General features: G+C 41.6%; 2 protein-coding genes across 2 annotated transcripts in view; one reads left to right on the forward strand and one right to left on the reverse strand.

Moving 5' to 3' along the window:
• Nucleotides 1-15,028, forward strand: part of MED12L (mediator complex subunit 12L) — a 295,842-nt gene that overhangs the window by 102,225 nt on the left and 178,589 nt on the right. The window lies entirely within an intron of this gene.
• On the reverse strand, nucleotides 3,252-4,244 carry P2RY14 (purinergic receptor P2Y14). The gene has a single exon (XM_075004459.1). The coding sequence runs from the start codon at nucleotides 4,242-4,244 to the stop codon at nucleotides 3,252-3,254; it is 993 nt and encodes a 330-aa protein (XP_074860560.1).

Here is a 15,028-nt window from a genome sequence, read left to right on the forward strand (position 1 = left end):
AATTCACTGGCCCACTCCTGTGCAAAATTAGAAAATCTAAGCAGACAAATTAAACTGCATTTAAAAAGAGGTTTTTTTAGTACAAACACAAAAAAATACACAAAAATAAATGAAATATGAGTAGTTTTCAGTGTTCAGTTTCAAAGATCAATAATGTAACATAATGCTAGAAACAAAGCAAAAATGTTCAATCGTTCTTTCCACGTATACAGACGTTGTATTTTAAAGAGAGACACAAATAGGTGGTGTGAGTAGACTCTCCTTGCCTCCTAAAATTTCACTATTAGTGAAGTTTTAGGCAGGTTCTTTGATGCAAATTAAACTGTATGCCAGATGGGTTTGTTCATACCATAGACAGAGTAATGAGTCAGTCTCTGCTAATCTGAGCGAGTGTTTAATTTTTTCCTTACTAAATCATCTGGGTGTGTCACCTATTTTCCCTTAAATTTCATTTGCACCTTTCGGTAAATAAGCAACAATTGCTATGCATTTTGACACATGGTTTGATAGTCGAGAGTATTGACAGGCTCTTCCAAGCACTTAATGCATTATCTGATATGCTGGCATGCGTTTCCATGTGTCTTGTACAACAGCTTTGTACAGTGTGAGTAAGCCAATTATTTGACAAGCTACTGTATATGATAATGTGCATGGGCATGTTGCCAGAAAGGACTAGTTTGAAACTAGTCATTGGAGAGTGTGCAAATACTACACTTGGCCAGAGATTCTCAAACTTCATTGTACCACAACTCCCTTATGTTAACAAAAATTACTAAATGATCCCAGGAGGAACCAAAACCTGAGCCTACCCTGGCTGGTGAGGTGCGGGGAGAGCTTGAGTCCTACTGCTCCAGGAAAGACAGCCTCCTATAGACAACCTCTTAACCTAGGAAAGATTCTCACTAGCAATCAGAGGCTACTGCAGCTTTTCCTTTCAACAAACCCTTTTCCAGCTTTGTCCACATATTTATTCAGGGGATACCATTACTGGGCCTAACCACATGAATTATAAGATCAGGCGCTCATTCTCATGTACCTCGACCAATATTGTATATGCCATCATGTGCCAACAATTCCCCTCTACTGCGTGCATTGAACAAACCGGGCAAACACTTCACCAAAGAATGAATGGACACAGAGCAGACATCAGGAGTCTCAATACGCATAAGCCGGTCAGTGAGCTTTTCAATGGAGTGGGCCGGTTTGTTAAAGACCCGAGAATATGCATCCTACAACAGAGACTTTAAAAGCAGATTGCATAGGGAAATTTGTGAACTGGGGTTCATATTCAAATTTGACACATTAGCACTTGGTATGAACAAAGACAGCAATTACCTCATGCATTCCAAGGACTGCTTCTGTTCCTTTGATGTTCATAATTATCTCAGGCAAGACACTTAACATCCCCCATCCCTCACCCCTCCTTGCAGTCCAATGTACTTGATTTGTCAGTTTTTATTGCAATTTTTTGGACCTCTGTACTATATAGATGTCAGTCTATGCTGGGCATGCTATTGACCTGAAGAAGCAGGTCTGTCCCACGAAAGCTCATCACCTAATAAATCATTTTGTTAGCCTTTAAAAGTGCTACATGACTGCTGCTTTTGTTTTTTTATTGGGATAAACTATTTCAGCAGAATTTCAGTAATGAATTGTATGTTAATTCGTAGACTTGGAAACTAGCGAAAAGTCCCATTAAAATGTCCTTTATTCATTATGAAGTCTTGTAGAATTTAGTAGAAAAATACTTTTCTACAGGTTTGTAGAACCATCCTAGGTTGTTTTAAAATAATGTACTATATCTGTGCTATAAAATTATGTAGGATGGCTTCTAAAACAGACAGGATATAATTCTCTGTTACTGTCTGTAGGTTGTAAGAATCACTCTTGGATAGTCCTGTAGTTTTGTTGCTCTTAAATTAGATAGCAGTTTTTCAAAAGTTTCAAATACAGTTTCTTAAACTATGAAATTACCTCATGTTGCTAAATCTGTCTAGGATTTCCCCAAGCTTTACACAGAGGATCTGAGCTGCGTTGCCTCTTTATTCTTTCTTTTCTTTCTTCAATGGTCCTAAGGTTGGCTGGATGTAACTGTCTCCAGAATCTGTCATCTCAGTTCTTCATTTTGCTCGCAATTGATACAGGGTTCACTTCTCTTTGCGTGAGTACTTTTGACTTGGGTTCTGTCAACCACTACGAAACAGTCTGATGCTGAAGTGAGAGTGGTGCAAAATCTCTTCCATACCTGAACTGGGCAAATAAATGATTTTTAAAATTTAATGTCAGTTACAAAAAATAGGAAAAAAGTATAACAGTTCCAAGAGGCGGATAGCAGTGCCAGCATCAGCAGTGTCACCACCTCCTCATCTTTCTCCTTCTCTTTCACTGTTTTGTGAATGTCCCAAACTATTTTGTCACATTTGTGAATCAGTAGAAGCCAACAAAAACTGTATATTTTGCTGAATAAGCTATTTGTCTGTTTTTTTGCCCACCTTTGTTATTCAGCCACTTCCAAACCCTTGTTGCTAGTGTGTTCTATTTTATGTGCTCCAGGCTGGCATATGTGGAAATGAGCTGCAGCTGATGCATAATTCTCCTGGTTAATCTTTGCCACTCATATAGAGCACTGGCCTGGATATCCAGGGATTTCTGAACCAGTCATTCTCCTGTCTGTTGCAGGGCTCTTTCAGCTACTATACTCCATTATATTAAATTGGAGTTTGAAGTAATCTGGAAGTAGTCAGTATTACAGTATGTGGTAATACAGGCTGAACTTCTCTAGTCCAGCACACTTGTCTAGCAGCGTCCATAATCCAGCAGGATTTTAGTTAGCCAGATGACCAGTTGTCATGGGTGTGGCACCATAAAGTTTGTTTACAGCCACCAGTCTTGGTTCTCAGTGTTCTGTGCTGCTTTTTAGCTGTAATTGACCCCTAAATGTCCTCTAAGAGTTCAGTAAGCGGCAGAAGTGATGGTAATGCTGCTAAACAATATTGACGTTCTGTTGTCTGGCAAATTTCTTTCAACTGGCACCAGTCTGGTCCTGAGAGTGCTGGACTAGAGAGGTTTAACCTGTACTTTTTAATATAGAAAACTAACATCTGAAATGCTTTATGTATTGAAACTTTGTATTTATTGTTGCACATGCCCTTCATTTATCCAATTCCTTCATTAAATGCTTTGTAATCTGGAATAAATTGTCCATACTGCATATTATAAGGGATATATGAATTTGTGAAATAATTATGCTTTCATGTAGTATTTGACCTTCTGGATTTAGAATTTTCCATTTCAGCTGAAGGTGTCAACTTGAGATGCAGTTTTTGATACATCTTTTTTCTAAAGGGCTTACAGAGGGAGAGATAAATAATGGGATCAAGGCACACATTTGCAGAGCACAATAACAGAGTGAATTCTTTTGCATAGAATAGATTTTTGCTTGACTGGCAGCTGAACTGAGATCCAGTTTGACTTAATGTGTACGGAATTCTGCAAAGATGATATGGCACAAAACATACGACAAATACAAACATGATGCTGAATATATTGCGATTGATTTTTTCCTTGGTTACTGCTGAATTTCTCCTGAATTTTCTGTAAGAACTATATATCTTTCTTGATATTGAACTGTAAAAAAGAGTTAACAGAAGAAACACCATCCAGAAAATCCCTAGGCAAACATAGTTTGAAGCCTTGTGCCACTGCAGACCAAGCTCACTTTTAAGAGCTACACACTTTTTGGAATTATTTGCTGTAGGACTTTGGTTAGTTAAAATAATATTTGGCAGTGATAAAATCAGGAGTAGTGCCCATATGATTACAGCAGTAAGCTTGCTGTGATTAACTGTATAAACAAAGGAGATTTGTAGGGGCTTTACAATTTTATAGTATCTGTCAAACCCTATGAGGCCAAAAAATGCTATTCCAATGTACATATTTAGGTAAAAAATAACAGCAGAAAATCGGCAGACAAAAACATTTAACTGCCAAGGCCCAATTTCTGAATCACTAAGAATTTTGAAGGGGAAAGTCAGACTCATAAGAAGATCGGCAACAGCAATGTTCTTGAGATAGACAATATAGCTCTTCTTGCTAGGAAGATGCAGGAAAATCCATGATGCTACACCATTTAGCAGGATTCCTCCTAGGAAAACGAATCCATAGATCAGTGGAATGACTTGAATAATTATTATTGATCTGTAAGTGCAGTTGTTTTCTGTAGTGTTTGTATTTGAGTTGGACATCTTAGAATATTTCAGTCCGTGTTCCTGAAAGCAGAAGAAAAACAGTTTTTACCTGTAAGATAAATTGGATGTGTTCATGTTGCTATTGTTTCCATTGTTCTACAGCTAACAGTGGTGCCCTTTGCTGTATCACACTCAGTATGCTAAGCATATTTTTCAGGAACCAAAGTAGATATTCTTTCCAACAAAAATATAAATGTCTAATTACTTGTGTGGTTCTCACTCTTGACTGAGTGAGTAGAATTGTTTTATATAAGAAAACAAGCCAATAGGTATTTTGAGTCGTTGATGTCTTTTGGTGAGTAGGTGCATATTGCATACTCTCAACCCTGTTGTTGGACAGGTGGTTTACTGTCAGAGAAGTCAGGAAGCTTGTGGGACTGCCTGTGTAAAATACCACGGTGATCATTCACTTTACACATTTTGCATGTCTGCTAGAAGAAAAGCCTACTTACAGCATTAGTTATTTTAGAAGAAAATGTGGAACAGAAAGTTTTTTTTTTTTTAATTTTCAGCACCTCAAGTACAGACTTTTTGAGAGTGTATGTTGCATTTTCAGTTTATGAAATATTTATAATTTTAAAACACTGAAATTCATGTTTTTCCTTTCAACATACTATAAAATTGCACCCTTTGAGCAGGGAGGATTCCTGACTCAGAAGAGTCAATGAAGTTCCATTCTGCAGGAGTAATATGTAAGGCATGATTTCAGGTGCTTAGAGGCAGCTCACTGTATTTTTGTTATATAGTGGAGATATGGTTGGTGCTTATGGGAGCATGGTTGGTGGATATATCCCTGCCCAGATGGATCTGTTGCCCTTTCGGGCTCCAGAGGCTGCTTCAGTCCTGAGGCAGGAGCAACAGCTGCACAATTTGGTTGATACTATGTTGTGTAGTGGATAGGCTTTCTTCCTGTCATGTCCCCATGGAGATACCAACTCCAGGTACTGAGAATAGGATTTTGAACACAGTATATGTGATTTAATGACTGCAGACACATGTAGTCACAAACTTCTGGAGTTTTGAACTTCAAGGTCGGTATACTATGGATACCCTGTATATAATCAGAAGGAGTGAAGATGGGAAATGTTGCTTCAGCAATTTTTACATTCTGTATATTGCACTTGTAAACAAGAGACTGGTGAAGAAAATTATATAGGGCCAGAATTCCTTTTGTTCTGTTAAAGAACAGCCTTATGTGCAGCTATTCCAGCTTAGTTGTTGGTAGCACAGTATATAAAGATACAGTTGCATACTAGCACAAGGTGTGAGCTAGAAATGTCTTCTGCAGCTCCACAAATTCATACATAGATCATTTCTGTTGCTTTGACAGAAGATTTACTGGGGGTTATTGTCCTTGTGTGGAACTGAACTGCTATGTTGCTGCTGTATTTGACAAACTATACTTTAGGAACAATTGAGATAGTACATCTCTTTGGTGTCCCTTTGAAAGTAAAGCTTTTGTTTGTTGTTATAAGCTTGTTTTGAAATGGCCACAAGCGAGCCAAAAGTCAAGAATAGCAGATCTATGGGATTCCTGTGTGTGGGAGGCTAGAACTCCGGCACGAACACACAGTAGTTTTAAATACAATACGTGGGAAATTTTCTTAGAAATAAGACTGAATAGTTGGGTCACTTTTTTTGCATAGTGTGTTTCCAATATACCTCTTAAAGAGCGATTGTCAAGTTTTAAGTCTTATCTTTAATTTGGAGTAAGACAACATGTAGTTTGGCTAAGAAGTTAAATGTTATCTAATATCAAGGGTCCCAGGTTTTCACAGTGGTCAGTTCAGAGGCCCAGAGTTAAAACTCTTCCTGTACACACACACAAATGTCAACAAATTAAACTCTTGCTACAGTACAAGCCTGGTTATCTGGCACTTTAATATCAGGAAAAGTCAGTTAACTGGCATCTGCCATGGAAGTCAGTACAATTGTCCCTTCAGTTCAATGGAAAAATTCCGATAACTATGTCATCATTTTCTGGCACTTGTGGAAGTCACGTTTGTTTTGTTTGACATTAGGCAGTAGAGGAGCAGTAAATTATAGTGCTGTATATAGTAATAATGTTAAAAGGTGTTAAGTAAGGTTGTTCCATTTCTTAAACATTTTTGCATTCAGTGAAAAAGCTCAAGTAACCAGCACATTTGATTAACTGGCAACCCCCATGCATTCTGAATAAAACAGTCTGTACAGATCCTACCTGGTCTGGCACCGTCAGGACCTGAGCAATCCCAGACCAGGAATTAGACAGACCAGGGGAAGTTAGTGATCCCCTACTGCCCTCTGGCACCACTTCCAGGCTTTCCTCCTGGCCACCAGCCCCAGATGCTTCCCAGGTGCAACCTGTGGCTCCTCAGTCTTCCTTTCTTGGGCCACTGCCTTCTCAGCTCCTGGTCCCCAGCTGAGCTCTAGGCTGCTGGCCTCTCAACCGTGGCTCTCTGACCCTGGCCACCAGCTCCCTAACCTTAACCCCTGCTGCAGGGCTCTGATCTTACTTTCAGTTATGATAAGAGGCAGCTGCATACTAAATGTGGTGGTCCTAGCTGTTTCCAGTTCGGAGGAATTTGTTAACAAATGGACTCATGAAAAAACAGACAGATTTCGAAAATCTGTCTATCTTATCTATTTTACAGTAATCCCTTGATTTACGTAGAGGTGGTGTCCTGGGCAACCTCTGCATAAATCAAATTTCACATGAATTTGGGGTGGGAGAAGGTTGGGGAGAGCTCTGGAATCCCCCTGGCTGGGGGAATGGGTAGCTGGAACCTCTGCAGAGCTCTGCTGCTCCCCATCTTTCCCCCGCTGGTGGAAGTCAGGGAGCAGCAGTGCTCTGCTGCCATTCCAGCCGCCTGCTTCCCCTGACTGGGGGAAGAGGGGGGCACACAGCTGCTTGTGGCATAGTTTCTCCCAGCTGGGAGAAACTGTGCTGCAAGCAGCTGTGTGCCCACTGGGCTCCCCAGCCAGGGGAGCTGGGGGGAGAATGCGGGGGGCGGGGGGGGGTGCAGTTTCAATTTCAGATTCATGTTAATGCGAGTAAAGTGCAAATCCGAATTGCGCTTCTTGAGGGTTTATTGTATGTTCGTTTGAAAACTGTAGTCCTGGGTACTGTGTTGTTCTCTAAACCCTTGTTTGTTCCGTATGTTTAGACTACAAACTCTTCTGAGCAGGCAGATGTCATGTGTGTGTCAAATGTGTTCTTAGCTCATGTGGACACATTTGAATGCTACCTAGAAAAGGAGCTAAATCCAAAAGAATTTCATAAGTAGTAAGTGGTTCGTTATCTAGTAAAGAGTTTTTGGGCATACTCAGGTGGTGGTTCTAGTGCTCATGCTGCATACTCCAGAGGGTTGTCTTGTGTTGATACAAAGAGTTGGGTATAAAAGACCATTGTAAGTTGCCTCTAGTCCAAGTTGAAGACAGAGCACTTCTTAGAGGAAGATGACACTTCAAATCTGTGCTTAGTTCAATTTGATCTTAAGTTATAAAATTCATAAATACATTAGCTAGACACTGTACGAGTTGGCTATGTCTAGTGAATGGATGAAATTGCACAGGAGGTAGAATCTGCAAGTCACCTGAAATCAGAAGCATATTCTGACCTGTCTTACCCTGATTTGATAGGTTAGAGAGGTCATTTCCTGAGGTGTCAGTGTTCTAAGGGAGTTTTTCAGTCCAAGGGACAGCAATTTTTACTTTCCTGGGTCATCTGTAAATAAAGTGGGGAAAAAAAAATCTTTTAGTTGTCAGTGGCTACATATCTCCTTATATATGGGGACCTCTGTATTTATGTTGCCTAATATTTAACATTATAAAGGATCATGGAGACTTTTTGTTAAGAAGCTCTAACACTTCCATTGTTTGTAGCAGGCCTTTAAAATTTGACAGAATTTGATAGGGACAGATGCTAGAGCCTTCTGTTTTGCACATCTTAGGAATTCCATTCAGGTTTAACTGAGTAAACCTGATAAATGTTGTCATTTTTCTACACTGGCTTATGTTCCTCAGGAAAATGTCGGCACTGCCTATAAATAACAAACTGTGAACATTCTAAGGGCCAGGCCCATTGTTGCCTTGGAAATTCCCTCCCCCCAGGGAGTTACTGGAGCAGCTGTCATGAGGGCGTGTTGTGTATAAAGCCCCAGAATTTAACATCTAATAGTATGATTTTGGGGCCGGGGGAGGGGGTGTTGACGAGGTAGGCTGGGCTCCTGCAAGCTACTTGGGCCCAGAACACAGCACTAGCAGCTCATCCCCCTTTTAAACAAAAATAAAAGAAAAAAAATCTTTGGTTAACATCATTTTTCTTCAAGCTTTATTATAACTCTAGAACACTTTAAATGCTAAAACTACTACATTATTTGTATTAAATAGTGCATGAACAATCCAGTATGTTCCTACCCTATTTCCAGCCTCATGTGAGGGCAGTAATGCCTAAGCAAACTTTATACTTTTTTGCTCTTTTTTATCTGAAATTATCATCTTTAACCAGATGTTCTTAAGAGTCTCTTTTGTCTTTGTTGCAAAGGCTGGATCTTGATTTTCACTTCCTTTGTGGTCGTAGGCTCTGACTCTTCCTCAGCTCTTGTCCCCTATTACCCCTCCTCTACTTAAGATACATTGATGATATCTTTATGATTTGGACCCATAGTATAGAGACTCTAGAGGAATTCCACAGAGACTTTAACAGTCTGCTCCCCACCATCAACTTATGCCTCAATTATTCCATGCAAGAGAGACATTTCCTGGACACTACAGTACAAATCAAGTATGGCCTGCTCGGTACCACACTGTACTGGAAACCCACTGATCGCTGTACTTACCTACATGCTTCTAGCTTCCATCCTGCACACGTAACTAGATCCATTGTTTACAGTCAAGCCCTTAGGTACAATCGCATTTGCTCTGATCCTAGTGACAGAGACCAAAAACTACAAGATCTTTACCAAATATTCATAAACCTGAATCACCCACCAGGAGAAATAAAAAAACAAATTGACAGGGCCAGACGAATACCCAGACACCAGCTACTCCAAGATCGGCCCCAAAAAGCCAAGAACAGAACACCACTGGTCATCACCTACAGCCCCCAACTCAAACCACTGAAGCGAATTATTAGACATACAACCTATCCTTAATCAGGATGCCACACTCCAGAAGGCCCTAGGTGACAGGCCTGTTCTCTACTACAGACAACCTCCTAACTTCATGAGGATTCTCCCCAACAGCTGCAGTCTATACTGCAGGAACAGCAGTCCTGGAACTTTTTCTTGCAACAAAGCCTGCTGCCAGCTTTGTCCACGTATCTTTTCTGGAGATACGGTCACTGGACCTAACCAGGTTATTCACAGAATCATGGGCACATTCTCATGTTCCTCAACTAACATCATTTCTTCTTCGAGTGTCCCCGTGGGTGCTCCACAATAGGTGTCGGGCTTGCCCGGCGCCGCAGATCGGGTCTTCCAAGCAGTTTCTGCCGGACCGCGCATGCGCCGGCGTGCGCCGCTCCCTTGCGCGCTCCTGGCCACGTGCGCGATCCGGTCCCGGCCAGTTCCTCTTAACCGCCGTCGGCTGCAGACGGAATCCGAACTAGGCTAAGGCCAAGTTAGCGTATTCAATGGTTTTAACTGTTTTTTCTTTAAAGTTTTTAAGTTCTTAGGCTACTGCAAGTTAGCCAGCTTTTATTTTTCAAAAAAAAAACAACAAGCGGGACGGCATTCAGTCCAGTCCCAGTAACAAGCGGAACACCGGAGGCCAGGAGCACAAAACAGACATAAAAACACTCCTGATCCACAAACGTGTTAGCTGGCATTTTAATGGAGTGGGCAATTTTCTGGGTCACTATAGGGGCTCGTTTGAATACTTAGCTTAATCTAATTCTTGACTCCCCTGCCCCCACCTTCTGCCCCTCTACTCTCTGATTTGCTCACTTTGATCAATTTTTTTTTGGATTTGTCTACCTTGATTACTACTTCTGGTTCTCTGTGCCTTAAATATTGAGTCTATTCTGGTATGTCTATGGTCTGAAGAAGTGGGTCTGTCCCACAAAAGCTCACCTAATAAATTATTTTGTTAGTCTTTAAAGTGCTACTTGACTGCTTTTTTGTTTTGATAGTATATAGACTAGCATGGCTTTCTCTCTGTTACTACATATTTGGTTTGGATATCCTTTGAAGATGATGCCAGAGTACTGTACTGTACATGTTTGTAGTGTTTATAAATGTAAATCTTCATACACAGCTGTCTGTGGAGGGTGCTTCAAACATATCATTTTTAGGCTTGCTAATATGCATGGAAAATTTCTCTGTCTTGATGCGTGCTACTGCCACTCTAATAAAATTGAAAAGCAACACGTTATGTAGTGATCGAGGACACTCATCCCTCATTAAACGAGTACTTTACTTCCGAGTACTTGCTTAAACAAGGGAAACCTATACTTACCTTAGTTTACTAGATGCGTGAACTCCCCCCGCTATTAGGAGCTTTACCCCACTCCCTGCGGCTCCAACCTGCCGTACTCTGATGCCGCCCAGCAGCCCCAGCACACGGCAGCCTGGCCCCCTCCCCCCACCAGACCTGCAGACCGGCCCCATCAGCCTGACGGCCCCATCAGCCTGACAGTCCCACCCCTGGCCTGCAGACCAGCCCCAACAGCCTGACCTCCCTGCTGGCCTGTGACCCCAGCCCGCGACAACCTACCCACTTCACTCCCCTCCGATCCTGCAGACTGGCCCCTGCAGCCTGACCTCTGCCGGCCCACAGACCGGCCCTGGCAGCCTGACACACTCTCCACCCACCGCCAACCCTGCAGACCAGCCCTGGCAGCCTGACCCAACCTGCAGCAGCCTTAACGCCCCCCCTCTGACCCTGCAGACTGGCCCTGGCAGCCTGACCATCACCGGCCCCCTGGTCCCAGCCTGCGGCAGCTTTAATCCCCCCACAGACCAGCCCAGCGGCAGCCTGACCCCCGCCCCCCCATGACCACTGGCCTGCGGCAGCCAGACTGGCCCCTCAGACCTAACCCCCTGCAGCCCACCCCCCACTGGCCACACACCCAACCTGCAGCAGTCTTAGCCCCCACCCACTACCTGCCACCAGGTTTTAACCCTCCTTCCCACTCATGGCCCCAAACTGCCCCCAGCCTTTAAACTCCCTTCCCCTCAACCCAAGCTTCACTTAACTTTCAAAAGCAGTGCCACATGCCGCCACTCCTTCACCAATTAGAGACTTGCATGTATTTTAATGGGAATTTAGCGCCTCTCTTATGACTTTTTTGCCTTCGAGCAGAAAGGTTGGAACCAGTTGTGCTTGTGTAGTGTGGGATGAGTGTATCAGAAATCCTAATGAAATGGCCTCAGCTGCTCGACTGAAAAGTGAGTTCTCTTCCATAGTTCATGTCCTCTCCTCTTGTGGTTTGACAACAACCTTATGCTCTTGTGTACCTGCTGCTGTGTCCTTCCTTGTTCTGGGGAAATTGTGGCAACTGGACCTTTTGTAACCACAAAGGCATTGGTAAAGCGCTCGCCCTTTCTGGTATAGATACTATTATTCTTTGGTGGCTTATGAGAAGCTGGCAGAATTCAGCTGCACCACATGCAGGAACGTGCAGTCCTTCATACCTGTTCTATAGCTGTCCCCTGCATCACTGCATCGGTGACATGCCAGTCCCAGTTTTGTTAGGGATTTTAATTTTTAACTCCCCTTTTAAGTAGAAGCAGCTTCTGCTATGTTTAGAATTGATTGTATGTACAGTCCTGCTCTTATCCAAGATAAAGCTCATTGAGCAATTTATGTCAGTGTTAAGTGAGGGATTGAGGGCTCTATCAGCTCTTGGCCAGTTAGTTGCCTTGGAGGTGAGAGTGATATCAAGCTACCTGAGATAGGAAAATGCCTTTTCTTGCTAGTAAATTTGCTGTGTGAGCAAGATAGGTTTCAAGACACATATTGGGTAATGAATGTCATTAACCTCTGCTAGCTTTTTCTTGGTTCTTTGGATTTGTGTTTCTTATGGAAAGTACAGACTGAATTAGAGTTTTATTGACCAAAATAGCTTGGAAAGCAAATTAGAAATTTTGGAAAGCCGAATAAAGATGATCAGATGCTCGTGTTCTGTGTCGAAAATTAAGCTCAACATGGGATGCTATAAATTTAAGAGATAAATGAGTTTGCTTAATCCAAGGTCTTATTAGTCTTCTTACAAAGACAAATTTTTGTCCTTTTTCTACATTAGTCTGGGTGGTGATTATGGTATCACTATAGAACTATGCATTTTTAAATACAGATCCAAGTAGAATCATTTCATATGTGAACCACTGTGCAGCCAACAGTGACATCGTTAATCAGGCTTTAAGGTCATTTAGGCTTTAAAACGTTTTGGTTGTTTCACTGTAAAGAATTCTCAACATACCATTTAAACGTAACAGTTTCTTTAGTACAAAATAAAATAAACATGTTGGTAGATACACATCTGTTTAATATTATTTATCAGATTAGCCCGTTTCTGTTTAGAACAGATAGCATTGCTTGAGTGTGTAATATCCTGTGGTCAGTTTGCCAAGGTAACAAGACTTCGTCAAAACGAAAGCATCTCTTACAGAATTCTTAATTAACGCCCTCTTAGATTTATCCAAAATATATTGATATGGCATGAAATAACCTAGTGTGATTTACGTTCTGTTGCACATAAGTGTAAAGCATATAACATAGAACCAAAAAGGTAAAATAGGAAATTATCTGAGCTGTGACATAGAGTTTGTGGTTGTCTGGCTGGGTTGCTGTTGCAGATACTCAGTCTGTCTGAAACACAGAAACCATCTGCTGTTTGACCTGGTCTAAAATTTAGAGCTCGAATATGCCAATATTTTGGTCAGTGTGTCAATTATATTACTGTCATGATAAGCACTATATTTCATACATGACAGCTATCATGAAATTTCTATCCTGACATTTGCTTATGTGTGTATTAAAATGGTGTGTTCTAGCTTCCCACATAAACATTACATGCTTGTATAATTGTGTTTTGAATGCAAGTGTCACATAACGTGTAATAATTTGTATAAAATTCACATATATTAGTTGGTGGTACAAAGGAAGTAAAATTGACAAGCAGAATTTGTAAAAGTTTGATTTGCTTAAGCATATAAATAGTCAATTCTTTCTGGGCTGCCAGTTTATTTTATAATCTTACCAAAAATGTGAAAGAAAAGCTTTATGCAGCTACACGATTAAAATGCTGGGATTCCTTTTCTATTTAAATGCCTATCCCTGAACATACATGAATTCCAAAACCATTAAGACATATTTTCTGATGTATTAAAACTTGCCTATCAGTTCATAACCTCCTTTTTACTGAGTACCAAACAATATTTTTGCAGTCAGGCCAATAACATAACCTTTGACTTCTATGGGAAAGATGAAAGACTAAATTTAACATTTTTCTGCTGTCTTCCCTGATTTTGATCATTCCTTTTCTCACCCTGACACAAATGGCTTCCCTATAGCGTAGGAGATGTTAGCAAGCTGTTTTTGGCAACTCATGCAGCTGCTCCATGAGTGAAATAAGCAGGCCCACCAAGAGGGAGGGACAAAGGGGGCAGTTGCCTCAGGGCCCAGCAATTCAAAAGAGACCAGGACTCCCACCCGCCACTGCAGCAGTGGTGGTAGTCAGAGCCCCAGGCCCTTTAGATTGCTGCCAGAACCCTGTAGAGTATGCTCCTGTCGGGGGCTCCTTCCGACTCCACGCTTCGAGTGCAGAAAGCGGGGCCCTGCAGAGACTTAAAAACACCTTGCCTGTAAACAGGCTTTACCTTAAAACTTTCCAGTGTCACAGATTCCCTGACCCTGGGTGGGGTGGGGTTTTTTGCTGCCACCACCCAAATGGGAAAAGACCCCCTAACCCCAGAAAACACACTTGGGCCATCTTCTTATGGGGTACCCCAGGCTCTCAAATTTCCTTCAGGAGAGAGCTTAGACGCAAAATAACCCTGTAGTTTAGTAGCTGACCTTTCAGTCTAAGACATGCATATATATGTATAAAAGGGTAATTTATTCACAAAAACAAGAAAAAAGTAAATCATGGGTTGCACATAGGGAAAGATATTTCTCTGGGATTTACCTTAAAAGTTACAGGGGAATATATAAGTCAAACAACAGCACAAAATCGAATACAGAGCAGAGAGTCCAACCAATTTTAAAATAACTATAACCTAAATGTGTATAACTACAAGTTTCCCTTGTACTTATGGCTGATTTTGCAGTGGTCAGGGTATTTCTGATTTTTTCATTCCAATTGCCTGGGAGACATTTCTCTCGCTGTCTTTTTCTCTGCCTTCTGCAGAGACAAAAGCCCTGAAAGCTGCAATTGTTCTCAGTTTAAACAAAGCTACTTCACTCGCATTGGCTCACCTGGGATTTAGGTTACCTCAGAAAGATTAACCCGTTCCCTGCACTCATTCGTGAAAGCTCCAGAGCCCTGGATGCTGTGCTGCTGGTGGCACTGAAGGGAGCACACAGTCTGTCTCCCTACAATGTGGCCCAGGGGCCTGTTAATTCTGTTGCCCCCCCCGCCCTGTGAATAAGCTATAAAGTTCATAGGTGCAAGATTTGTTGATAGCTGTTTTTATCTCTAAAATCCTCTTTGAATGGGAAAACAGAGTCTACCCAGGATGGCAAGACCATGACAAACGTTAAATGTGGATGCTCTGGTGTCATGAAAAACCCTAGATACAAAAGAAGTAGATTTTTTTTTTAAGCCATAGACATTCTGCGGCAGTTACAAATTATGC

The sequence above is a fragment of the Carettochelys insculpta genome, chromosome 10 (assembly GCF_033958435.1).
Source record: "Carettochelys insculpta isolate YL-2023 chromosome 10, ASM3395843v1, whole genome shotgun sequence".
Taxonomy (NCBI): domain Eukaryota; kingdom Metazoa; phylum Chordata; order Testudines; family Carettochelyidae; genus Carettochelys; species Carettochelys insculpta.